This window comes from Panicum hallii, chromosome 2, assembly GCF_002211085.1.
Source record: "Panicum hallii strain FIL2 chromosome 2, PHallii_v3.1, whole genome shotgun sequence".
NCBI lineage: Eukaryota > Viridiplantae > Streptophyta > Magnoliopsida > Poales > Poaceae > Panicum > Panicum hallii.
The window spans coordinates 2917753-2944564 of NC_038043.1; the positions used below are offsets into that span (position 1 = coordinate 2917753).

The 26812-nt window shown below is 46.8% G+C and overlaps 2 protein-coding genes, 2 long non-coding RNA genes and 1 pseudogene across 5 annotated transcripts in view; all 5 read right to left on the bottom strand.

Moving 5' to 3' along the window:
• Positions 1-3: 3 nt before the first annotated feature.
• On the bottom strand, positions 4-1447 carry LOC112880105 (annotated as a pseudogene).
• A 50-nt stretch (positions 1448-1497) lies between these two features.
• On the bottom strand, positions 1498-4332 carry LOC112880364. The gene is made up of 2 exons (XR_003226302.1): positions 3730-4332; positions 1498-3000 (listed from the first exon to the last, which is right to left on the bottom strand). It is a non-coding gene; the product is annotated as an uncharacterized LOC112880364 (long non-coding RNA).
• Positions 4333-4702: 370 nt separating this feature from the next.
• The window catches only part of LOC112880354 (putative disease resistance protein RGA4), a 34159-nt gene continuing 12049 nt past the window's right edge, over positions 4703-26812 (bottom strand). Inside the window, exons 2-4 of one of the 2 annotated variants that reach the window (XM_025944933.1) lie at positions 5706-8274; positions 5277-5386; positions 4703-5186 (exon numbers count right to left, since the gene is read on the bottom strand). In XM_025944933.1, coding sequence (XP_025800718.1) covers positions 5340-5386; positions 5706-8274 — 2616 coding nt within the window. In that variant the 3' untranslated portion in view covers positions 4703-5186; positions 5277-5339. Of the gene's footprint in view, positions 5187-5276; positions 5387-5705; positions 9962-26812 lie in introns of those variants that run through there. The other variant, XM_025944932.1, reaches the window with a different exon arrangement.
• Positions 15961-19133, bottom strand: LOC112880365. The gene is made up of 3 exons (XR_003226303.1): positions 17901-19133; positions 16458-17263; positions 15961-16394 (listed from the first exon to the last, which is right to left on the bottom strand). It is a non-coding gene; the product is annotated as an uncharacterized LOC112880365 (long non-coding RNA).
• LOC112880359 (disease resistance protein TAO1-like) lies at positions 20530-23018 on the bottom strand. Its single transcript, XM_025944942.1, has 3 exons — positions 21472-23018; positions 21045-21152; positions 20530-20954 (listed from the first exon to the last, which is right to left on the bottom strand). The coding sequence occupies exons 1-2, from the start codon at positions 22868-22870 to the stop codon at positions 21106-21108; spliced, it is 1446 nt and encodes a 481-aa protein (XP_025800727.1). The 5' UTR covers positions 22871-23018; the 3' UTR covers positions 20530-20954; positions 21045-21105.

The following is a 26812-nucleotide window of genomic DNA, read 5'->3' on the forward strand; positions in this document are numbered from 1 at the left end:
AGGGTCATTGTAAATGAGCTGCGCTAAGGTGGTCTTGCCCAACCCTCCCATTCCGACGACGGGAATGACAGTGGGATCCGAGCTGCTAGCTTGAGCAAGTAATCTATCAACAACATCCTTCATCTCTCGGGCTCTTGATTCTTTGGCAATGTTCACAGGGTCGACGATAACAGAATTATTCTGCCTCAAGTAATTTATGGGCTCTGGTGACCCTGGTTTGAACATGAACCTAAAGCCATTCATCTCTTTGATGAGGTCATCAATTTCTTGCAAGATCATACGGAGCTTGTTTGCCATCCTGTAACGGAAAACAATACGGTTGTGAGTAGGAAGAGCTTTATTACATCCATGCTGAGGTCCTTGTAGCGGCCCTCCTCCTTGGCTTTGCGGCGCAGCGCCTCGTACTTGAACTCGTCGAGGACATCATTCGCTTGGTAGGTCACCTTCCGGACCTTCTCCAGCCAAGCTTTCGCTCCTTCTCTCTTGGCTGCTGCCTTTCCTCGGCGTCGATCATGACGTCCATGATGTGCAACAACTTGCGCTTGAGGACTCGTGCTGCTTCTCCATGCCCTCCATCACCTTGTACTGGTCCAGGAGGTAGCTGAGGCCTTCTCCTTCACCATGGACACCAGTGGCCCGACCACCATGGGGGCCAGTACCTCAGCCATGGCTACGCCTGGAGCTCCAAATCACAACACAAGTAGACACAGATGCGGTATGGAGAGAGTGAAGCCAGGCAATAATTGGTTTCAGAAGCTAGAAACTGCTATTTGTACGGGATGGTGGACGATTCACCTTCCAGCTGGAGTACCCTGCAACTGTCCTAACACTCTGTTCTCCTGTCAAGCTGACACAGCCCAGTAGTCCACTGCCCATCGCTTGTCCACTTGGTGTAGAGACCGCCATTATCATTCAGAATTCCTATAACAAATCCCAATTATCATTCAAAATTCCAATAATAAATCATTATGAAGCGGGACGTGACACCATTTTCTTCTTGACGCACATAAAAAATCTCAACCTTTGATTAGAACCGAAAAAAATATAAATAATGACCAAATGATTCAAGATTTTTTACACCAAGCTCACTTTCTGTACGTGAAATACTTTTGTAATGTCCGAAAGCTTCGACGTAACCTTCCGCGAGGCCTCCTCTTGGGTGGCGATCCCCAACAGCGGCCAGCAAGGAGATGCAGAGGAGCTGGGTTCAGAGGCAGAGGAGTTCGTGTCTCTGTTCTGCCCCTTCCATCCCGTGCTTTGCTGCTTGCCTGCTTCTCATGTCTCGTGGCCGTACAGAGCAGAGGATGGCTTATGAGGTGCAGTGCTAAAGTAATTTTCTATGAACACTTACCCTCTGCTTGGTTTGACAATACTAACAGGAGAAATGTTGCTGCAAGATGTAGTTTTGAACAAACAGGCCTTAACAAGGAGACCTCTGCACAAGGATCGCGCTGCACACCATTCAGTGTCGGGTGCCCACATAACATGGGATTAAAGTTCAGCAATTCCCGTGCATTTCAAGCAGCAGCTTAAACAACGAAACACATGAGTATGCTGGACTGTTCGATTCTATGGCAAGTATCATCTGCGGTTATGTAAAGAAACACATCATGAAATGAAAGTGGTAGCTCCGCTTCCCTGGTGCTGGAGCAGAAACGAACTCAAACACATCATAGTTCAAAAGAAAAAAAAAAGGATAGAAAGCTGGAGCACGGAGCTCCAAATGCTACAAATTCTTCAGCTTGCAGTTTGGGGCTTGTCTTCTGCTCAGAATTCAAGGACTTCAGCTTCAACAAGGATAAATAAAGGACTGGAGCATGGAGCTCTATACGCTAAATTCTTCAGCTTGCAATCCGGGACTTGTTTCCTGCTTAAAATCTTGGACTTCCGCTTGAGTTCACTGGAGATTATCTTCAGAAAGTGCATGTTATACATTCTACCATGGTCACAATAGTCCATCATTTGCAGGTCTGGTAGTAACGATCCTACAAGGAAGTGACACGTCATAGGGAGTTAGCAGCTTAGCATTAGGAGCTAGAATCATTGAAATCAATCATCATGACGTCATGACGTCAGAAAAATATTCTTCCTCATCTAGCTATGTCAGCTCTATTTGGGGATGCTATTAGGGCTCCTCCAATCATTTTGCTTACATGGTAAAAAGTCTCAACCTTTGATTAGAACCGAAACAAATATAAATAATGACCAAATGATTGAAGATTTTTTTTACACCAAGCTCACTTTCTGTGCAAGTAAACACGCATACAACCATGCATTGGAAAAAAAATGGATCCACAGTGCTCCCTCTTTTTTCTGAAATTCTGGATGTTTTAGACATTATCTCGCGTACGTATCATGGAGTGATTTATTAGTGTGCCTATTTCCGATCTTGCCCATATTTAATACAGTGGTTATCTATTGCTATTTGCTTGTCAAATACGCTGGCGAGCTGTGAAGGACTTGTAGACGACGGGCCACACGCAGGAGACGAATGGGCACGCGGTGCTGGTTTAATGTCACTAGCAGCGCTAATAAGTAGAGAATGCAGACAGGCTGGACTAATCAACAAAACTGGCCAATTATTCCATTCCAACTATGAAATTTTTCGACAGGGATGTAAGTTAAGCAGGTTACCTGAAATTTTTCTACAAGGAACTATAGTATGCAAACTAAATTGACTGTAATTTCAAACGAATATATGCAAAATTGTGAGAATTATAGCATCCTTGGGGGAAAAGGAAAGAAAATTCATGAGGAGCTGGTAGAAGAGGTCAAGGGAGTACACGTTGTCCTTTTTGGCGAAGTAGATGGGGGCGGGGCCGGGGATGCGGTCAAGCGCGGCGTTCCTCTGGGGTAGGCCGCATAGCTCCATCAGGCGTGTCGGGCACGTCGTGGTGGGAGGCGAGGTCATGGGTACATGACCCCACATCCTGGAGCAGCGTGGTGGTGCACGAGCAGGAAGAGGACGGCGACAAAGTCGAGGAGGAAATTTCATTCAATCTACATAAAATTCTCACCCTCGATTTGAATAGAAAGAAATATGAATAGTGACCACAAATAATTAAAGAAAATTTTAAAGCACCAAGCGAAAAGTCATACAATCATCGAAAAAAACTGGATCCACAGTACTCCCCATGATTTCAAAAATCCAGACACGTGCTTGACTTATAAATTGCAATGGTAACCAGCATATAAAGATTAAGGCATGACAATGATAGCTCGAAGATGCATCCATGTTGCAGCCATAAGCAGCAATAATACAAAAATCTAGATGTTTTAGACATTGTTGTATCACGTGCTGATTTATTAGGGTGCCTATTTTGAGACGAAATTTAAGGCAAGAGCCAAACCTCGTCATTCATGGTGGATAGGAGCCGGTATTGTAACAACTCATCCCTTCATTTGTTTTATCAATTCAGAAAAGGAACTATGGAATGCGAATTAAATTGACTGTAATTTTGTACAGAAGAATTAATGCCGACAGGCTGTACTAGTCACCTTAACTGACCGATTATTCCATTACATGCTATATGAAAATTTTCGACAGGGACGTAAGCTAAGCAGGTTACCAGAGATTTTCCATTAAGGAATTATGGAATGCGAATTAAATTGACTGTGATTTCAAACGAATATATGCAAACCTGTGAGAATTGCAGCATCATTGGGCGGAAGAGAGAGGGGGAAAAAAAAGGAAAAATCATGAGGATTGGGATGTCCCTGTCGATTTACCTTACGCTGCGGAGCTGGTAGAAGAGGTCAATGGAGTACACCCTGTCCTCGCCGGCGAAGTAGACGAGGCCAGGGGAACGCGGTGCTGCTCGATGCGGCCGAGCGCCGCATTCCCCTGGCGCGGGCCGCGCCGCTCCACCGGGGTCGCGGGTCGCGGCGGGAGGCGAGGCGGGTCCGCGGGGCAGCGCACGGGCGCTCGACGACGAGCCGGAGCGGCGGCGGGCGGGACGAGAAGGTCAGCACTGCGACAGCCATGGCTTCCGGATTTTGGAGGAAGGGGAAGGAGGCGGACTTGTCAGTGTTCACATCGATGGCGAGCTCCTCGTCCGTGGCTCTCGATTTGTCCATGAGAACCAACTGTTGAGCTCGTGTGCTCGATAGTTTCAACACAACCAGAGGAGGTAGCCGGTAGGCAGGAAGCAAGGAGGTTCAGAGGAGCCGGGTTCGGAGGCAGGGGAGCTCGTGTCTCCATTCTGTCCAATCCCCTGCTGCATAGTAAAATGCCTCAACAACTGTGATTTGGATCTCACGTGATACAATTAGTAAATTAGTAAGTAGTAAGTTTAAAGATTTAAATGTGTATTTTAAAAGTTGGGAACCAGGGTGACACCTCGAGCCAAGTTCAAGGGCCGGCGGTGCATTTTACTCCCCTACTGCGGCTAGTCTGCTACTTCTCATGTCTGTGGCCCAGCCCATGCAGAGCATATGGCAGCTGCCAAGTGCTAACTATGGCTATGGAAAGTAATTTTTGTTTGGGCACTTGCCTTCTGCTTTGTCTTACAGTACGATAATTTCTCGTGCATCCATTGCAGTCACCATTCTTTTCAATTCAATATTTCCATTGCAGCATTGCCAGGAGAAAACAGAGCTTGACAAACGGTACCTGTGCACAACAGCACAAGACCGTGCTATCCAAAGCCTTGCAGGATCACCCTGAACACCGTTCAGTATTAGGTACCCACATAACATGGAATTGGGACAAAGTTCAGCACTTTCAGTGCATATCAAGCAGCAGCTTAAACAACAGCCTGTCGAACAACAACATGAACATGTTCGACTATTGATTTGGCAATTATCTTCTGCAGTCATGTAGAAAAAGCACATCACGAAATGGAAGCCCTAGCTGTGTTTCGCTTGTGCTGGAGCAGGCACGAATTCAAACACGTCACAGTTCAAAAGAAAAGAGAAGGATAAAAAGCTGGATCATGGAGCTCGGTATTCTATAATTCTTCGGATTGAACTCTGGGACTTGTTTTTCTGCTCAAAATAAAGGACTTCAGCTTGCAGAAGGATAAAGGACTCGAGTACGGAGCTCCATGTGCTAAATTCTTCAGCTTGCGTTCTGGGACTTGTTTGCTGCTTAAAATCTTGGACTTCCGATGGAGTTCACTGGAGATTATCTTCAGTAAATGTATGTTATACCTTCTACCACGGTCACAGGTCTGGTAATAACGATCCTACAAGGAAGTCACACCTCATAGGGAGTCAGCATTATTAGGAGATACAATCATTTGAAATCAATCATGAAGAACACTAATATTACAAACCTTGGTGATATCCCCTCAAAAAGAAAAACTGATGGTAACTTTCTTTATTAGGTCCTCAATCTGCTATTTCGAGCACGCCAGCGTCCTAATTGCACGTTTCCAAGTCGTTTCTGGCAGATCAGGCCGTGATCATATAGATGATGTTAGAATTTATGCATTCAAATCAACAAGAAATTAGAAAGTACATATACAGGAGAAAGTGCAAATAAATACAGGAATTAGTTGTGCATTGTTCTCGATACAATGTATATATCATCAACGGTTGGCTAGAGGTTCTAAACACCACGCTCACAAAGTTTTTATCACTAAATCATACCACATCTTGTAATAACTAACAGAATCTTTTAAGTGGAGAGTTGCGTTTTATACAACATCAATTGAGCTCTTGATTATTTTGTTAAAAGAAACAAGCTGGAAACTGGAGATTACCTTCGTAACGGGCATCTAGATGCTTCTCCTCGAGGCAATCCAAACGGCTCCGTAGGCTCCGCGGAAGCAACTTTATACCATCACAATCTTGAATCTGAAGAACTCTAAGAGATGAGTATGCTTGAGGCCCATCCGGTAAGGACACCAGGCTTCTGCAATGAAGAAGCCTGAGTTCTTCCAGAGATCGGAGCTCTCCTACGCAAGATTCCAGTGACTCCAACCGTCTACATGAGGTAATATTTAATTTTTGGACGACATCTAGCTTTCCTAATAGGGATTGAAGGTTGCCGCAGCCAAAAATGTCCAAGGTCTTGATAGACGGAGGAAGATTGGCAACCTCTGACAAACGATCGCAACTCTGTATACTTAGAGATTCTAGGCATGGAAGGGAGCGATGGTTGTCTGCTGATGATAGCTTCAGTACAGCTGTAGACGCCGTGGCCTCACTACCGCTGTACAACTCTGTATACTCATGCTGACCGAATATGATGGACCTGATATTATCACCGCACCAACCAATACGTAATATCTTGAGAGATGCCGGCAGGTTGGGGACCTCCACCAAAGATGTGCAACCACTTATCTGTAGAGATTCCAGACGTGGCGGGAGTCCACCCCGTTCTGGAGCAGATTGCCTGTCAGAAGCTTGTGTGTGTCCTGTCAGTTTGCTGCAGCTCCAAATCGATAACCTCCTTAGGGATACCAGGACCTGGAACACGTTTTCTGGCCAGTAGACAAGAGCGTCGCAATTCAAAATTGTCAAATCTACAAGCCGTGCAAAACATGTCCACAACGCTAGTGCATCTGGGTGGGAGGAGAACAAAAGGTCGCACCTAGTTAGCCTCATAGCTGCCAGGGGGAGTTCATGATCCCATTTCTGCTTGACATGCAGCAATGTTGTTTCCGTGTCATCGGGTGACACATCCAGACGCAAACTGGACAGCGAAGGAATGCATCTGCTAGCTGCCTGCAGGGATATTTGTTGACCTTCTCCTTGTATGGCTAATTCACTTAGCTTTGGTGCTTCAGGTAGATAAGTCAACTTTGGGCATTTATCAATTGTCATGTCCACCAGCATAGGAAATGTTACCTCTTCTCCTGGAGTTCCATCGGCTGCCCCCCATTTCTCAAGAGACGACAGATTTAAAAAGTGTAGCTTCCTCAGTGCTGGAAATGCAGAGCGGCGGCATACAGTTTCAGCTCCGCCAAATGATTGTTCAACCAATAATGACCCTCCTTTTGGTAGTGCACTCAGGCTTGCACAAGAAAAGATGCCCAGTTCCACGAGCCGAGGAAATGTTACCCCATCTCCTGGAGTTCCTTCGACTGCCTCCCATCTGTCAAACATATTCAAAGAAAATAACTTCATGATCCTCAATGCTGGAAATGCGGAGCGGCACTTAGTGTCAACTCCGCCAGACGATTCCGTAATCACCGATGCAGCTTTTGGTAGTGCAGTCAAACTTCCACACGCATCAATCTCCAGCTTCTCAACCTCGGGAAATATCAGTCCTCCTTGTACCACATCTGTGTCCAGCCATGCCTCAAATTTTGGCATCTCAACCAAGGTAAGCGCCTTCAGTTTCTGAAATGTGACGGCTGTAGTAGCGCCGCTGCACAAACAATGTAAACTTTCCAATCCTTTTAGGTGAAGAAATTCCAGAGCTGGTAACTGCCAGAGTGCAGGAAGCTTCTCGAGCTTTTTGCAACCAGATAACTTAAGCTCCACCATGCCATTCAACATATCCATCCACGTTGGAAAAGTACTGCTCCCACAGGAATATATCCTCAGGACCTTCAGCCCATCATGAGGTTTGAGACCTTCCACCACCTCTTCGTGATTATTATTTTGTGCTTCCTGATCACCATCAGTCCATCTTAACTCCAGTTCAGTCAATTTTTTCTTGTTTCCAAGACCTGCCGCTTGCGCACCATTTGCTCCTGTGACATTTTCGAGCTGTCTTAGCTCTAGTCTACCACCGAGGTCCAAATCCTGCAGCTCTCTCACATTACTGCAACCGTAGTCGGTACCTGCTACGAAGCATGTAAGTGTCTGTAGGGAAGTGAGGTGTCCGAGCCCTCCGGGCATGCTTTTCAACTTTCTACATCCGTGAGTATAGAGGTGACGGAGGGAAGTCAAATACTTCAGTTCCTTTGGAAGTCGCTGAAGATCACCACAATAAGAAAGGTCCAGTGTTTGCAGATGATATAGGATGCTAATGTCTTCAGGGAGTGCTTCAATGTCACTTTTTGAGAGATCAAGATACCTCAGGTGATGAAGATATTTCGGCCTTAGGAATGAACCTCGTTTGATCTTTAAAGCTCTGATAGAGTTGTATTTTGATAAGATCTTCAAATCTTCTTTTACATATCCATCACATATCAATGTTTGGAAAGCTGGAGATCCTTTCTCTACGGAAGCATTCAGAAGATTTTCTGGTTGACGCACTGATAAATACAAATGACGAGCAGAATATGGAAAATCCTCAAATTTACTCAGTTTTTTACCTATATTAGCACATTCTTTTCCCATAGAATCCATTGCAACATCATGCATAAGGTCATGGATCTTACAAGTAATTTTAGAACAATACATATACTTGATCCGTCCAGAAATATTTTTTTTTTGTTCAAATGGGACACTCTTCAAATCCTGATAAAATGACCTCGACTTCAGCTCATTGAAAATTTTTTCTCCAATGGTTTCAGGACACACTCCTGGTTGCTCTGGGATAAAACCATTGGCCATCCATAGGTGGATTAGACTTTGCACATCAATCTCATAATCCTTGGGAAACATAGCACAGAAAGCAAAGCATTGCCGCATATATGATGGCAAGCAATTGTAACTCAATTTAAGTACTGGTAAAATTCCATTTTCCTCATCACAAATTGTTCTTCTATTTAGTACAGCATCCCATTCTTGCTTGCTGGTCTTGGTACGCAGTACAGAGCCCAAAGCTGTAGCAGCCAAAGGAGAGCCAGCACATCTCTTGGCAACTTGTCTGACCATTTTAACTAGTTCACCAGGCCACTCCTCTTCTTTTGAACTGAATGCTCGTGTCTTGATAATTTTCTCTATGAAGTATGCACCCAAGCTTTCAAGTTTATAGGCTCCTTCAGTTTTACCCATCATTAGTTTAGCAACTGCTTCATCACGAGTTGTTGTCAGCACTGAGCTACCGCTGCCACCATGCTGGAGGTAGGACTTAAGCCTTTCCCACTTGTGCTCATCACGGTTCCATACATCATCCAATACGAGTAGGTACCTCTTCCCACTCACTGCATTTTGAAGCTCCTCCAATGCTGAGCAACCAGTTAGTTTACAACCATTCTCTTTCAGTATTCTATCAGCCAAGGAATCCACCTCAAAGTTATCAGAGACACACACCCAAAGCCGCAACTGGAAATGCTTCTTGATTTCAGGGTCATTGTAAATGAGCTGCGCTAAGGTGGTCTTGCCCAACCCTCCCATTCCGACGATGGGAAGGACCGTGAGATCCGAGCTGCTAGCTTGAGCAAGTAATCTATCAACAACATCCTTCTTCTCTCGGGCTCTTGATTCTTTGGCAATGTTCCCAGGGTCGACGATATCAGAATTATAATACCTTAAGTAATTTGTGGGCTCTGGCTGCCTTGGTTTGAATTTGAACCTAATTGCAGGCATCTCGGCGACGAGGACATCAATTTCTTTCAAGATCACGCGGAGCTTGTTTGCCATCCTGTGACGGAAAACAATACGGTTGTGAGTAGGGAAGAGCTTTATTACATCGATGCCGAGGTTGTGGCCCTCCTTCTCGGCTTTGCAGCGCAGCGCCTCGTAGTTGAACTCGTCGAGGACATCATTCGCCTGGTAGGCAACCTTCCGAACATCCTTTAGCCAAACTTTCGCCCCTTCTCTCTCCTCGGCGTCGGTGGCTGCTGCCTGCTCCTGGGCGTCGGTGATGACGTCCAGGATGGCCGGCAGCTTGCGCTTGAGGAGCCTGTGTTGCTCCTCCATGCCCTCCATCACCTTGTACTGGTCCAGGAGGTAGTTGGAGGCCTTCCCCTTCACCATGGACACCAGCGGCTCGACCACCATGATGGTGGCCAGTACCTCAGCCATGGCTACGCCTGGAGCTCCAAAACACAACACAAGGAAACACAGATGCGGTATGGAGAGAGCTAGCTGGTGAAGCCAAGCAATAGTTGGTTTCAGTAGCTAGAAATCAATATGTAGCAAGAGCTGATATCAGGAAGGGGTGGTGGACGTACCCTTTCCAGCTGGAGTTGTCCTTACACTGACACTGCCCCAGTGCCCACCAGTAGTTGTCCACTTTGTGTAGCGACTGTCATTATCATTCACAGAATTATGAAGCGGGACGTGAGACCATTTTCTTCCTGCAGTACGTAAAAAATCTCAACCTTTGATTTGAACCGAAACAAATATAAGTAATGACCAAATGATTCAAGAATTTTTTACACCAGGCTCACTTTCTGTACAAGTGAACACGCATACAACCATGCATTGGAAAAAAAATGGATGCACAGTGCTCCCTCTGTTTCCAAAATTCTGTACGTTTTAGACATTACGTATCATGCATGGAGTGATTTATTTCCATTGCATGCCATGAAATTTTTCGACAGGGATGTAAGTTGAGCAGGTTACGTGAAAGTTCCACTAAGAAATTATAGTATGCAAACTAAATTGACTGTAATTTGAAACGAATATATACGGATAGGAGAGGACAAGAAAAGACGAGAAAAAGAAAAGAAAAAGGGTAGGCCAGTCGGGTCGTCATGGCATCACATGGAAGTGAGATAAAGAAAAGACGTGAGGTCCACTCAGTGCTATTACTTTTCTCCTACCCATAGATCATATCACCTCCTTCACTCCAAATGCAAAGCATATCAGAGGGCAGAGGCTGAGAAAAAGGAACCTCCAGTCGCGTGGCGTATCCACCAGCATACATTCTCTCTTTATCTCCCTCTCTCATCCACGTCATGAGATTAGGATTGGGATTGGGATACCGAGCCTGGTGGACAGGTGAACGGACGTGAAAAGTCAAGGAGACAAGTGGACGTGCAGCAGCAGACGGCTCGGCAGTGAGGGACCCCGACACTGGACGGCTCCTCAGTGGCGGACCAGGCAGCAGGACGGTGGGTCCCTGACACCCTGTCCCTGTATGCACGCAGATTAGGATTTAGTAGCATGGCTGGCCACCCGTTAAGTCTTGCGACAACTGAGAAGAACTTGATGCTATTGGTTTTCGTCGCATAAGTATCTTTGAGGGTCTCGGTTTTTGCTCCGGAGGAGTTTAGCATTGTATCGGAGGTAGGGTTTTCGTTGTTTGGGCGGCTAGTGCTTGGTGCCGTTGGTGCAGGCTCAGCAATTGTCCCGGAGTTCACAGTCTTCTTCTTTGGTGGTGCCATCGTAGGTTCTTGTCGAGCGGAGAACACAGTGGGCATATCTGTTGGGATCCGAAAGATATTTTTCCCAAATAAAAAAGTGGAAAATGATGTTAGAAACCGAATACGACACAAAATAGATCAAACACAGAGAAGACACGGATTTAACGTGGAAAACCCCTCCAACACGAAGGGGAAAAACTACGGGCGCCGACCGGCAAACAATCTCACTATTTTCGGGGTGTTTACAGAACGCAGGAGATTTACAATGAGATAACTATCTCCTGCGGCTTACAAGTATATTTATAGAGGTGGAACCCTAAACCGAGTAGGGAACGATCCGTACCGGCTATGAAAACTTGGCCTTCTCTAAACCTAGTAGGGAACGATCCGTACCGGCTACGAAAACTTGGCCTTCGGAATTTGGATCACATATCAACAAACTCCACCTTGAGACAAATTTCTTGCAGCATCATAATAGCAAACTCCACCTCAAACAATACATCATCATCTTGCCGGCGCCAACAGCCACTAGGGGCTAATTTGTAATACCAACTAAGCTTGAGCATAGCTCAAACTTAGCAACAGGAACATGCTTTGTCATCATATCAGCAGGATTATCATGAGTACTGATCTTGCAAAACTTCACCAAACCTTTTTCAATGACATCACGAACGAAGTGATAGCGAACATCAATATGCTTGGATTTCTCCGTAATCATCTGATCTTTGGTGAGATAAATAGCACTCTGACTGTCACAATGAATGGTAATGCAAGACTTAATTCCACATAGCTCTGAATATATACCTTTCAACCATAAAGCTTCCTTAGCAGCTTCTGCAACCGCCATATACTCAACTTCTGTGGTACACATAGCAACAGTAGCCTGTAAACAAGCTTTCCAGCTCACAGCACAATCTCCAACAGTAAAGACATAACCTGAAAGTGATCTCCTCCTGCCTAAATCACCAGCATAATCTGAACCAACATAGCCAACCAGACCATCTCCAGATTTACCATAAGATAAACAAGCAGTAGAAGAGCCACATAGATATCTGAAAATCCACTGAACAGCTTTCCAATGCTCTTTACCAGGATTAGACATGTATCTAGCAACAACGCTCATAGCATGAGACAAATCAGAGCGAGAGCAAACCATAGCATACATGAGTGACCCAACAGCACTAGAGTATGGAACTTTTGACATATACTCAAGATCAGCATCAGTTTCAGCACACTGTTTAGCAGACAGTTTAAAATGAGGAGCCAACGGAGTACTCACAGGTTTAGCATTATGCACGTTCAAACGATGAAGGACCTTCTCAATATAACTCTTCTGGCTTAAGTACAGCAGTCCAGACTTCCTATCCCTGACTATCTCCATGCTAAGGATTTTCTTTGCAGCACCCAGATCCTTCATATCAAATTCGCTGCTAAGCTGTGCCTTCAAAGCAGTGATTTCCTTCATGCTCTTTGTAGCAATCAACATATCATCAACATATAGCAGCAAGTATGTAGATGATCCATTAACAAACTTAAGATAAACACAGCTATCATATTGAGACCTCTGAAAGCCATTAGAAAGCATAAATGAATCAAACCTCTTATACCACTGTCTGGGAGATTGTTTCAAACCATATAAGGACTTCTTCAACCTGCACACATAGTCTTCTTTTCCAGGAACAACGAACCCCTCAGGCTGGTCCATATAAATGTCCTCCTCCAAATCACCATGTAAGAAAGTAGTTTTCACATCTAACTGCTCAAGCTCATAATCATGCATAGCAATAAGACTAAGAAAGGTACGAATTGAACTATGCTTGACAACAAGAGAATAGACATCAGTGTAATCAATTTCTGGAATCTGGCTAAAACCTTTAGCAACTAGCCTTGATTTAAAGCGCGGAGGCTCTGTTGGAGTCATACCTTCTTTTCTTTTGAAGATCCATTTGCACTTAACTGCTCTTTTGCCAGGAGGCAGCCGAACTAGTTCCCAAGTGCCATTCTTCTCAAGAGACTCCATCTCTTCATGCATAGCACCCATCCACTTTTCACTATTAGTAGACAATATAGCTTCTGAGTAATTCAATGGTTCCTGAGCATTATCAACCTCTTCAGCAACAGCCAAAGCAAAAGCAACATTGCACTCTTTAATCAATCTTTGGGGCCGAACTATCTGCCTCCTAGCTCGGCCTTCAGCAAGAGACTGCGGATGAGACTCCACAATAGGTGACGAGGCACTGCTAGGAGATGAATTTTCAGCAGGTTCAACAGATGGTGGAGCATGATCATCGACATCCCCACGTGCTCCACCTGCACACTGATCGACTCAGAATTCTGGTTAGTAGCACTGGTAGATACAGCCGAAGTGAACATAGCAGATTCATTGAACACAACGTTTCTGCTATAAAATGCCTTCTGTGTATCAGGATTCCACAATTTATATGCTTTAACACCAGATCCATAACCCAAGAAAACGCATTTAATTGCTCTAGGCTCAAGTTTACCATTATCAACATGTGCATATGCAGTACAGCCAAACACTCTCAACTGAGAATAATTATAGGGGGAACCAGACCACACCTCAATTGGAGTTTTCTTATCGATAGCAGTGGATGGTGAACAATTAATCAAATGACAAGCAGTGGAAGCGGCCTCAGCCCAAAACTTTCGGCTCAAACCTGAATTGGACAGCATACACCGAGCCTTGGAGATTATTGTTCTGTTCATACGCTCCGCCACGCCATTCTGCTGAGGCATATATGGTATAGTGCGGTGCCTCACAATGCCCTCCTTCCTGCAGAAAGAGTTAAAGACACCAGAACAAAACTTCATACCATTGTCAGTTCTCAGAACTTTCAGCTTCCTCTCGGTCTGCTTCTCAACCATAGTTTTCCAAACCTTGAAAGACTCAAAGGCATCTGATTTGTGCTTAAGAAAATAAGGCCAAACTCTGCGTGACTTATCATCAATGATAGTCAACATGTAACGAGCACCACCATGAGAAATTCTACGTGACGGCCCCCACAAATCAGCATGAACATAATCAAGAATGTTTTCGGTATTATGAATAGCAGAACTGAACTTTACCCTTTTATGCTTACCGAAAACACAGTGCTCACAGAAATCAAGGGTATCAGCATGACAACCATCAAGAAGGCCTCTCTTGCTTAATTCTGCCAAACCAGGTGCGCTCATATGGCCAAGGTGCATATGCCAAATTTTAGTAGTCTCAGGATCAGAAGCAACAACAGCATTAGCAGAGGCAGAACTACCTCGAAGCACATATAAGTTTGCAGCTTTCAAGTCACCTTTAATAACCACAAGAGAGCCTTTTGTTACCTTCATAACACCGTCACCGGCGTAATACTTGTAACCTTTCGTGTCCAGTGTACTCAGAGAGATTAAGTTCCTGGACATGGATGGAACATGCCGCACTTCTGTCAATGTGCGCACAACCCCATCGAACATCTTGATCTGCACGGTGCCCATGCCAACAATAGTGCAAGGGGAATTATTGCCTATCCGAACAGTGCCTCCGTTCTGCACAACTTCATAGGTACTAAACAAAGATCTGTTAATGCAGACATGATATGAGCAAGCAGAATCGAGGATCCATTGGACATCATCAGCAGCACATCCAGCAAAGGCAATAAGAACATCACCGTTATCAAAACTATTATCGGAGGCAACAGAGGCGGTACTATCGGTCTTACCCTTCTCCCTGTTCCTCTTTTCCTTGTTCTGCAGTTTGTAACAGTTCTCAATTACATGGCTATTCTTCTTCTTGCAGTATTTGCACAATCCACCTGATGGCCCCCTTGACTTGGAGCGATCCCTCTGGTTATTTCCTTTTCCTTTTCCACCTGAGTTGAACTTCTTCTGCTCAGTGCGGCCACGAACAGTTAAAGCTTCTCCACTCGAGACCGCATCATCTTCCGAGTTAACCATCTGTCTCATCTTCTCTTTCGCAGTCAAAGCTTCATACACTTCGGTCATGGTTAGAGTATCACGACTGTATAGGATCGTATCTCGAAAATTGCTGAACGATGCAGGGAGGGAACACAGAAGAAGAAGAGCTAAGTCTTCATCATCAAACTTTACCTCCATAGATGTTAGATCGGCCACGATCTCCTTAAACACCGATATGTGCGTCAGAACGGAGCCTCCTTCTTGCAACTTGTGCGTGAACAGCTTCATCTTGACATGCATCTTGCTGGTTAGATCTTTCGACATACAGATCGACTCCAGCTTCAACCAGAGAGCAGCAGCGGATTTCTCCTCCAAACACTCCTGCAACATATTGTTCGAAAGTTGTAGATGAATCATGGACAGAGCCTTACGATCCTTCCTCGATTCATCCAGTGTCCATGTTTTCTGATCCTTCCCGAAGCCCTCCAGAGCATCATCAAGATCATAGGACGCGAGCACAGCCCACATCTTCATTTGCCACAGCGAGAATCGCGTGTTGAAATCTAGTAGCGGAAGATAGTACTTCATTGTCGTCGACATACGTGCGCCGGCAGGAAACCCTAGCACACGGATCACAAGAACACGGCTCTGGTACCACTTGTTAGAAACCGAATACGACACAAAATAGATCAAACACAGAGAAGACACGGGTTTAACGTGGAAAACCCCTCCAACACGAAGGGGAAAAACCACGGGCGCCGACCGGCAAACAATCTCACTATTTTCGGGGTGTTTACAGAACGCAGGAGATTTACAATGAGATAACTATCTCCTGCGGCTTACAAGTATATTTATAGAGGTGGAACCCTAAACCGAGTAGGGAACGATCCGTACCGGCTACGAAAACTTGGCCTTCTGAATTTGGATCACATATCAACAAATAATGTTCTAACTCAACGGAATAACCTTATATGCACTCTCAAAAATCTTCAAAAATCATCTCGGTTACAGTAAAAGGCGGGGGTATTTATACCCCTACCTTCGTTACACAGTTCCGGTAATGCCTCTACCTACCCGAAATATCTGTATCTGTTGGATATTCGGATATTCCGGTTACTAGGTCATCTTCGGACGTTTGCGTGTATAAATTATTCACTACAAGATGATCATGCTACACATGTGACGGTGAAGGGTCCGAGTAACCTTCGCTCCTCCGCCCTGGGTCTTGGCGTCGTCGAAGATTGTGCAACCGATTCCTTCATCATCCGGAGGTCGGTCTTAATCTCCGACGTGCTGATTACGAGCCTAGGCGAGTGGTTCATCCTAGCACGAAGGTCACGGTGCAACCTTCGCTCATTCGGCTAGGTGCAAACCTTCGACCATCACTGACTGAAATCGACCGTCACTGAGAGAGCTAGTTCTGCAAATCAAATTAAGAGAACCATGAAATACCTTTTGTAATGCCCGAAAGCTTCGACGTAACCTTCGGCGAGGCCTCCTCTTGGGTGGCGATCCCCAACAGCAGCCAGCAAGGAGATGCAGAGGATCTGGGTTCAGAGGCAGAGGAGTTCGTGTCTCTGTTCTGCTCCTTCCATCCCTTGCTTTGCTGCTTGCCTGCTTCTCATGTCTCGTGGCCGTACAGAGCAGAGGATGGCTTATGAGGTGCAGTGCTAAAGTAATTTTCTATGAACACTTACCCTCTGCTTGGTTTGACAATACTAACAGGAGAAATGTTGCTGCAAGATGTAGTTTTGAACAGACAGGCCTTAACAAGGAGACCTCTGCACAAGGATCGCCCTGCACACCATTCAGTGTCGGGTACCCACATAACATGGAATAAAGTTCAGCAATTCCCGTGCATTTCAAGCAGCAGCTTAAACAACGAAACACATGAGTATGCTGGACTGTTCGATTCTATGGCAAGTATCATCTGCGGTTATGTAAAGAAACACATCATGAAATGAAAGTGGTAGCTCCGCTTCCCTGGTGCTGGAGCAGAAACGAACTCAAACACATCATAGTTCAAAAGAAAAAAAAAAGGATAGAAAGCTGGAGCACGGAGCTCCAAATGCTACAAATTCTTCAGCTTTCAGTCTGGGGCTTGTCTTCTGCTCAGAATTCAAGGACTTCAGCTTCAACAAGGATAAATAAAGGACTGGAGCATGGAGCTCTATATGCTAAATTCTTCAGAAAGTGCATGTTATACATTCTACTATGGTCACAATAGTCCATCATTTGCAGGTCTGGTAATAACGATCCTACAAGGAAGTGACACGTCATAGGGAGTTAGCAGCTTAGCATTAGGAGCTAGAATCATTGAAATCAATCATCATGACGTCAGAAAAATATTCTTCCTCATCTAGCTATGTCAGCTCTATTTGGGGATGCTATTAGGACTCCTCCAATCATTTTGCTTACATGAAAGAAAGAGAAGGTGAGGAGAGAGTCCTATGTGTTCTTGAAGAGCTAGCTCATAGAGAAAACGTGGGCAGCTCACTTTATTAATGATTTATTAATGAGAGAGACCGTGAGACCCAAAATGCTCTGGGGTAGGCCGCATAGCTCCATCAGGCGTGTCGGGCACGTCGTGGTGGGAGGCGAGGTCATGGGTACATGACCCCACATCCTGGAGCAGCGTGGCGGTGCACGAGCAGGAAGAGGATGGCGACAAAGTCGAGGAGGAAATTTCGTTCAATCTACATAAAATTCTCACACTCCACTGGTGTCTCTCATGACACCAGTGGCCCGACCACCACGGTGGCCAGTACCTCAGCCATGGCTACGCTTGGAGCTCCAAAACACAAGCAACACAAGGAAACGCAGGTGCTTGGTATGGAGAGAGTGAAGCTAGGCAATGATGGGTATGGGTTTCAGAAGGTAGAAATCAATATGTACCAGGAGCTGCTATTATGTGGACGGGACGGTGGACGCACTCCTTCCAGCTGGAGCACCCAGAGCTTTGCACATGGCTCCCTCACAGACATACAGCATACAGCAGCACAAATTATGAATCCGGTCCAGGCTCAGCTGCTAGCTCCGACACACATTAATGAGACGGGACGATGAGGGACCATTTTCCTGTTTTTGAATAGAAAGAAACATAAATAGTGACCACGAATAATTCAAGAACTTTTAAACACCAGCTCACTTTCCATACAAATGAACAGTCCTACAATCATTGAAAAATTGGATCCACTGCAAAGTGCTCCCTCTGTTTCAAAAATCTAGTTGTTTTACACATTGTTGTACCACGTGCTGATTTATTAGGGTGCCTATTTTGAGACGAAATTTAAGGCAAGAGCCAAACCTCGTCATGGTGGATAGGAGCCGGTATCGTAACAACTCATCCCTTCATTTGTTTTATCAATTCAGAAAAGGTGGATTACAAGAAACAAGTCAGCCGAGCTGGAAATGGGATTGCTAGTTGTTGTCTGTCCTGTGCTTTTCCTTGTGAGACTGGTGGCTGCTCCATCTGGTATTCTGAAATTCAGTGACAGCACAAGCTCACAGCACGCTAGTGTAGTGTGGTGCAGATCGCAACAACTATTTAGTTAGGATTCGCTTCACATCATGACATGGTTGACACCAAACATCCTGTTTATAATGGCAACAAATCAAATCTACACGGAGAAGGCAGAGATGTCAGTTTACCATCTCAAAACCGTCGAAACCCGCAGCACCGAAACCGTTTAACTCTTGGCTCCTCGCGGTTTGGCCTGGTTTTTGCTGCTAAACCGGGGAACCGGATCATGAACGGCCCTAAGGCCAAGTGGATTGTCCAGCTGAGCGCTAGCTTAAACTTGGCGAGGCAGCGCGAGTGTGAGCTTGTGGCAGCTGCACTGGTAGCAGAAGCCATTGAGGCAGTGGAGGTGGAGCACCCAGCTTCGCAGATGGCTCCCTGACAGACACACAGTAGCGCAAGTTATAAATTTGGGCCAGGCTCAGCGGCTAGCTCTCGACACACATTTATGAAGCGGGACGTGAGACCATTTTCTCGTTCCTGTACATATAAATCCTAACCTCTGATTTTGAACACAGATAAGTACAAACAATGACCGCAAATAATGCAAGAATTTTTAAACAGCAAGCTCGCTTTCTGTACAAATGAACACTCTTACAATCATTGGAAAACTAGATCTCCACAGTGCTCCATCTGGTTTGAAAATTCTGGACGTTTCACAGTATCAAGGAGCGGTTTATTAGGGTGCCTATTTCGGATTTTGGCTGTATTAAGAACGGTGGTGGAGTTAGAGCTATTTGCCGCTGCCTAGAAGGTTTGACGTGTGCGCTGCTGGCAGTCTCTGGATACAATCATACAAGCCGACACTGGTCGCCATTCTTTTCCATGGAATTATGGAATGCGAATTAAATTGACTGTAATTTCAAACGAATATATGCAAACCTGTGAGAATTGCAGCATCATTGGGCGGAAGAGAGGGGAAAAAAAAGGAAAAATCATGAGGATTGGGATGTCCCTGTCGATTTACCTTACGCTGCGGAGTTGGTAGAAGAGGTCAATGGGGCACACCCTGTCCTCGCCGGCGAAGTAGACGAGGCCAGGGGAACGCGGTGCTGCTCGATGCGGCCGAGCGCCGCATTCCGCCGCGCCGCTCCACCGGGGTCGCGGGTCGCGGCGGGAGGCGAGGCGGGTCCGCGGGGCAGCGCACGGGCGCTCGACGACGAGCCGGAGCGGCGGCGGGCGCACGGGTAGAGGTCCAGGAAGGCGTGGAGGACGTCACCGGCAAGGGTCCGGACTCTGTTGAAGGCGTCAAGCTGCATTGTCGTGGCCCAGCGTGCCGACGATCTGGCGCAGCAGAACCTTCGTCCTCGACGTCGAGGGCCGAGAAAATCGAGCTCCTCGTCCGTGGCTCTCGATTTGTCCATGAGAACCAACTGTTGAGCTCGTGTGCTCGATAGTTTCAACACAACCAGAGGAGCTGGGTCCGGAGGCAGGGGAGCTCGTGTCTCTGTTCCGTCCAATTTCTGCTGCAGAGTAAAATGCCTAAACAACCGTGATTTGAATCTCACGTGATACACGTGATACAATCAGTAAGTTTGAGAATTTAAATATACATTTTGAAAGTTGGGGACCAGGATGACATCTCGAGGCAAGTTCAAAGGCCGGCGGTGCATTTTACTCTCCTGCTGCGGCTAGTCTGCTACTTCTCATGTCTGTGGCCCAGCCCATACAGAGCATATGGCAGCTGCCAAGTGCTAACTATGGCTATGGAAAGTAATTTTTGTTTGGGCACTTGCCTTCTGCTTTGTCTTACAATACGATAATTTCTCGTGTGTCCATTGCAGTCACCATTCTTTTCAATTCTATATTTCGATTGCAGCATTGCCAGGAGGAAACAGAGCTTGACAAACGGTACCTGTGCACAACTGCACAAGAACGTGCTATCCAAAGCCTTGCAGGATCACCCTGAACACCGTTCAGTACTAGATACCCACATAACATGGGAATTGGGACAAAGTTCAGCACTTTCAGTGCATATCAAGCAGCAGCTAAAACAACAGCCTGTCGAACAACAACATGAACATGTTGGACTACTGATTTGGCAATTATCTTCTGCGGTCATGTAGAAAAAACACATCACGAAATGGAAGCCCTAGCTGTGTTTCGCTTGTGCTGGAGCAGGCACGAATTCAAACACGTCACAGTTCAAAAGAAAAGAGAAGGATAAAAAGCTGGATCATGGAGCTCGGTATGCTATAATTCTTCAGATTGCACTCTGGGACTCGTTTTCTGCTCAAAATAAAGGACTTCAGCTTGAAGAAGGATAAAGGACTCGAGCGCGGAGCTCCATGTGCTAAATTCTTCAGCTTGCGTTCTGGGACTTGTTTGCTGCTTAAAATCTTGGACTTCCGATGGAGTTCACTGGAGATTATCTTCAGTAAGTGTATGTTATACATTCTACCACGGTCACGGGTCTGGTAATAACGATCCTACAAGGAAGTCACACCTTATAGGGAGTCAGCATTATTAGGAGATACAATCATTTGAAATCAATCATCAAGAACACTAATATTACAAACCTTGGTGATATCCCTTCAAAAAAAACTTGATGGTAACTTTATTTATTAGGTCCTCAATCTGCTATTTCGAGCACGCCAGCGTCCTGATTGCACGTTTCCAAGTCGTTTCTGGCAGATCAGGCCGTGATCATATAGATGATGTTAGAATTTATGCATTCAAATCAACAAGAAATTAGAAAGTACATATACAGGAGAAAGTGCAAATAAATACAGGAATTAGTTGTGCACTGTTCTCGATACAATGTATATATCATCAACGGTTGGCTAGAGGTTCTAAACACCACGCTCACAAAGTTTTTATCACTAAATCATACCACATCTTGTAATAACTAACAGAATCTTTTAAGTGGAGAGTTGCGTTTTATACAACATCAATTGAGCTCCTGATTATTTTGTTAAAAGAAACAAGCTGGAAACTGGAGATTACCTTTGTAACGGGCATCTAGATGTTTCTCCTCGAGGCAATCCAAACGGCTCCGTAGGCTCCGCGGAAGCAACTTTATACCATCACAATCTTGAATCTGAAGAACTCTAAGAGATGAGTATGCTTGAGGCCCATCCGGTAAGGACACCAGGCTTCTGCAATGAAGAAGCCTGAGTTCTTCCAGAGATCGGAGCTCTCCTACGCAAGATTCCAGTGACTCCAACCGTCTACATGAGGTAATATTTAATTTTTGGACGACATCTAGCTTTCCTAATAGGGATTGAAGGTTGCCGCAGCCAAAAATGTCCAAGGTCTTGATAGACGGAGGAAGATTGGCAACCTCTGACAAACGAAAGCAACACCCTATAAATAGAGATTCTAGGCATGGAAGGGAGCGATGGTTGGCTGCTGATGACAGCTTCAGTACAGCTGTAGACGCCGTGGCCTCACTACCGCTGGACCCTGGAATTAATGATGACGTGTCCGGCTGTACGACACCTTCTCCACCCACCGGCATCACGTACTCATGCTGACCGAATATGATGGACTTGAGATTATCACCGCATACAGCAATTTCTAATGTCTTGAGAGATGCCGGCAGGTTGGGGACCTCCACCAAAGATGTGCAACCACTTATCTGTAGAGATTCCAGACGTGGCGGGAGTCCACCCCCTTCTGGAGCAGATTGCCTGTCAGAAGCTTGTGTGTGTCCTGTCAGTTTGCTGCAGCTCCAAATCGATAACCTCCTTAGGGATACCAGGACCTGGAACACGTTTTCTGGCCAGTAGACAAGAGCGTCGCAATTCAAAATTGTCAAATCTACAAGCCGTGCAAAACATGTCCACAACGCTAGTGCATCTGGGTGGGAGGAGAACAAAAGGTCGCACCTAGTTAGCCTCATAGCTGCCAGGGGGAGTTCATGATCCCATTTCTGCTTGACATGCAGCAATGTTGTTTCCGTGTCATCGGGTGACACATCCAGACGCAGACTGGACAGCGAAGGAATGCATCTGCTAGCTGCCTGCAGGGATATTTGTTGACCACCTCCTTCTATGGCTAATTTACCTAGCCTGGGTGTTTCAGGGAGACCAGTCAACTTCGGGCAGGCAATAATTTCCAAGTCCTCCAGCAGAGGAAATGTTACCTCTTCTCCTGGAGTTCCTTCGGCTGCCTCCCATCTATCAAACATATTCAAATATCTTAACGTCATGTTCCTCAATGCTGGAAATGCGGAGCGGAACTTAGTGTCAACTCCGCCAGACGATTCCGTAATCACCGATGCTGCTTTTGGTAGTGCAGTCAAACTTCCACACGCGCGGATCTCCAGCTCCTCAACCTCGGGAAATATTGGCCCTTCTCCTTGTACCACATCTGTGTCCAGCCATGCCTCAAATTTTGGCATCTCAACCAAGGTAAGCACCTTCAGTTTCTGAAATGTGACACGTGTAGTACCACCGCTGCACAAACAATGTAAACTCTCCAATCCTGTCAAGTGAAGAATTTCCAGAGCTGGTAACTACCAGAGTGCAGGAAGCTTCTCGAGCTTTTTGCAACCAAATAACCTAACCTCCACCATGCCATTCAACATATCCATCCACCTTGGAAAAGTACTGCTCCCACACGAATATATCCTCAGGACCTTCAGCCCATCATGAGGTTTGAGACCTTCCACCACCTCTTCGTGATTATTATTTTGTTCTTCCTGATCACCATCAGTCCATATTAACTCCAGTTCAGTCAATTTTTTCTTGTTTCCAAGATTTGCTGCTTGTGCAACATCTGCTCCTTCCACATTTTCGAGCTGTCTTAGCTCTAGTTTACCGCCAAGGTCCAAATTCCGCAGCTCTCTCACAATCCTGCAACCGGAGTCGGTACCTGCTACAAAGCATGTAAGTGTCTGTAGGGAAGTGAGGTGTCCGAGCCCTCCGGGCATGCTTTTCAACTTTCCACATCCGTGAGTGTAGAGGTGACGGAGGGAAGTCAAATACTTCAGTTCCTTTGGAAGTCGCTGAAGATCACCACAATAAGAAAGGTCCAGTGTTTGCAGATGATATAGGATGCTAATGTCTTCAGGAAGTGCTTCAATGTCACTTTCTGAGAGATCAAGATACCTCAGGTGATGAAGATATTTCGGCCTCAGGAATGAACCTCGTTTGATCTTTAAAGCTCTGATAGAGTTGTATTTTGATAAGATCTTCAAATCTTCTTTTACATATCTGAAGCGTCCCCCCCATCAGGGAAGACTTAAAAGTGTTACTTTATCAGTCCCAGGAGGCTGATAACACTTTTATTACATCAGATGGTACATCACCGTACAACTTTTCGCGGTAATGGGCAGTGAAGCGCCACTATCGCGAGGATTACAACGAAAACCCATACTACTATACTAACTACGAAAAGGGGATCATCAGAGTCTTGCGCCATGCGGAGCTCCAACGGTGACCTCACCCACAGGCAAGACTGGGTGTAGGACGGAACCCTACTCGACGTCTTCGGGGATGTAGTCGGGATCTTCCACTGTAAAAGTAAGAATGGGGTGAGTACGAACGTACTCAGCAAGTCCAATCACACCGCGGAGGGGGTTATAACAGAATTAAATGCACAGGATAATCCAAGGATAAAGTTACGGTTCATTTGCGAAAACACAATTATATGCAGGGGTTCGTTTTAAAAGCACTTTTCAAAACAAGTTCTCCAGTACCAAAGGGGGGGCACACGATGTTGATCCATCCGGATCCAAGTTTCAAACCGCTACCGGACTCCCCGTCCGCCGTAGCACAACTGCCGAATACTTTCCAAACAACTCACACCAGCTCGACCATTCCCAGAGAGAAACACTAGTTATGTGACCACACCGTAACTTGCCCAATACCGTGGGCACGGCTATTCGAATAGATTTTAACTCTGCAGAGGTGTGCAACTTTACCCACAGGCGGGGTACCACAACACGAACACCTTAGTGCCGGTGCAGATCCCATCGAGGCCCTTACCCACCTTAGCTAGACCTGGCTAGCCACCACGGGATCTATCAAGGGGTCATTCGACCTAACACCGAGGTTTAACCGGGGCATAAGTCACACAGAGCTTATCCCGTCTCCTTGATCACCCGTTGCTCCCAGCTCTCCCGATGGCTATCAGACTAACTAGTGGGGTTAGGCCAAGCCGTTGCCCATACAACGGTCAAGTGGTTTGCACGACAGGAAGCTAGGTGAGACGACACATTAACTCGGTCCTTAGGGGTGACAAGATGGATATCTCCCTTTCACGCCCAACCACACAGGTACGAGCACACCAACGGCAATTCACACAGAAAAGCCATCCATCCCGTCTGACTCACTTTTCAAAACCATATTTTATCCCTTCCCACACACATGCATTTTCTTTATAAAATCAGGTGTTCAAGGTATGGTTATCACAACAAGGGTGGCTATCCTACCATGTTTACGGCACGTAAAACCATGCAATTTCATAAAACAGGCCACTGGGTTGTGTTTATAAAAACTAGGACAAAAATATGCATCAAAGGGCGGGATTGAACTTGCCATCGTCAAACCCTTGCGGGAGGTCCCGATCGAAGCACTGTCCCTCGGGTTCGGGGTCGCAGAACTGGTCCTCGGTTGCTTGGTCGCAGTCGGGAACTCCTTCGTTCACTCCGTGTCCTACGACGCAAACAAACAGACATACAATCAAGCGAAAGAACTAAAAGCTTTTATCGTTGGGCTTGAATCGGAAATAATTTAGTTACGGAGTTAGGGGTGATATCTTTGGGTGGTTTCTTAATGGCATGGCTAAAACTATACTAGAAGCGGAGTGGTAAAGTTTCGGGTCAATCGGAGGTCGTTTCGCACATAAAATGACGCGCTAAAGGTGGTTTCAGGGCTTAAACGGGGGTCCAGGGACTTGTTCATAATTATCTAAAGAGGGCAGGGGCTTATTTGCGAACCCTAGAATTAATCAGGGCATGCTAAAGGGTGTCGGGCATAGTTGGGTTCTTATGTAACGGAGGGATTCAATTTGAATTAATAGAATGGGCAGGGTTTCTTTTGCGAAAGGGAGCTATTAGAGGGGGGGGGGGTCCTTATTTAGAAATGAGAGCAAGGGTGGGGGGTTATTGGGCATTTTGCCCTGTTCTTCCTCCTCTTGCCGGTTGAAACAGAGGAGGGGGAGGAACAGGGTGCCGGCGGCGGCAGCCTTGCCGGCCGGCCGGGGCCAAGGGCCGCCCGGGGCAAGGGAGAGGAGGGAGAGGGGCGCACGGGGAGCCCTCTCCCGGGCTCACCTTGGGCTGAGGCGGGTGAGGGGGGGCGTGCCCACGGGGCGAGGGCGGCGGCGCTAGGCGGCTCGGTGGAGGTGGCGCCGGGCTGGGGGAGGCGAGGGGCCGGGTGGTGGAGTGGGTTGTGGGGTGGGTGAGCCGCGCGGGAAGCCCATTTATAGGGGAAGGAGGCGGCGGGGCAGAGGGGATTGGGATGGGGCGGCCGGCGGGCGGTGCGGGCGCCATTAATGGCGCTCCAGCCGCACGCGGCCGTCGCGACGCGGCGTGGCGCGGGCCAGGGGTGGGGCGGCGCTCACCGCGGCGTGCGCACGTGGAAACAGTGGCGAGGGAGGACGCGGCAGCGGCGGACGGCGCGGCGTCGCGGCGCGGCCGAGCGACGGGCGGCGCGGCGAGCGGCGCGGCGCGTGGAGCACGCGCGGGGCGTGCACGGCCGAGCGCAGAGGCGTGCGCGCGTGGGCACAGGCGGCCGAGCCCGGGGCGTGCGTGCGCACAGGGGAGGCGACCGCGGCTTGGGAGCTGGGCGGCGCTCGGGAGCAAAGGAGAGAAGGGAGGAAACAGGAAGGAAGGGAGAAGAAAAGGAAAGGGAGGGAAGGAAGAAAAAGGGAAAAGAAAGAAAAGGGAAGGGAGGAAAAAGAAAAGAAAAAAAAAGGAAAGGAAGAGAAATAGGGAGAAGAGAGAGAAAAGAAAAAAAAGGGAGGGAGAAATGCCGGCGCCGGTCGCGGCGGCGACCGCGGCCGGTCGGCCACGCGCGGGGAAGCGCGCAGCGCGAGGAGAAAAAGGGGTTGCGTCGGCGCTGATCGCGGAAAGTGGTCGCGCGTGAGTGGCGCGGGATGGGACGGCGGTCAAGCCCGCTGTCGGTCGAAAAGGTTTAGGGTTAGGGTTTTGACGGCGAATGACTTCTAAACAACGCACCCTAGCGCGTGATTTATTTTGGTGTATTTTCAGGGCGTCACAAACCTGCCCCACTTAAATGAATCTCGTCCTCGAGATTCGGCTGACTCATAAATTGGTGGGGAAACTCCTTCTTTAGCGCCTCTTCGCGTTCCCATGTTGCTTCTTCTACTCCGTGTCTGC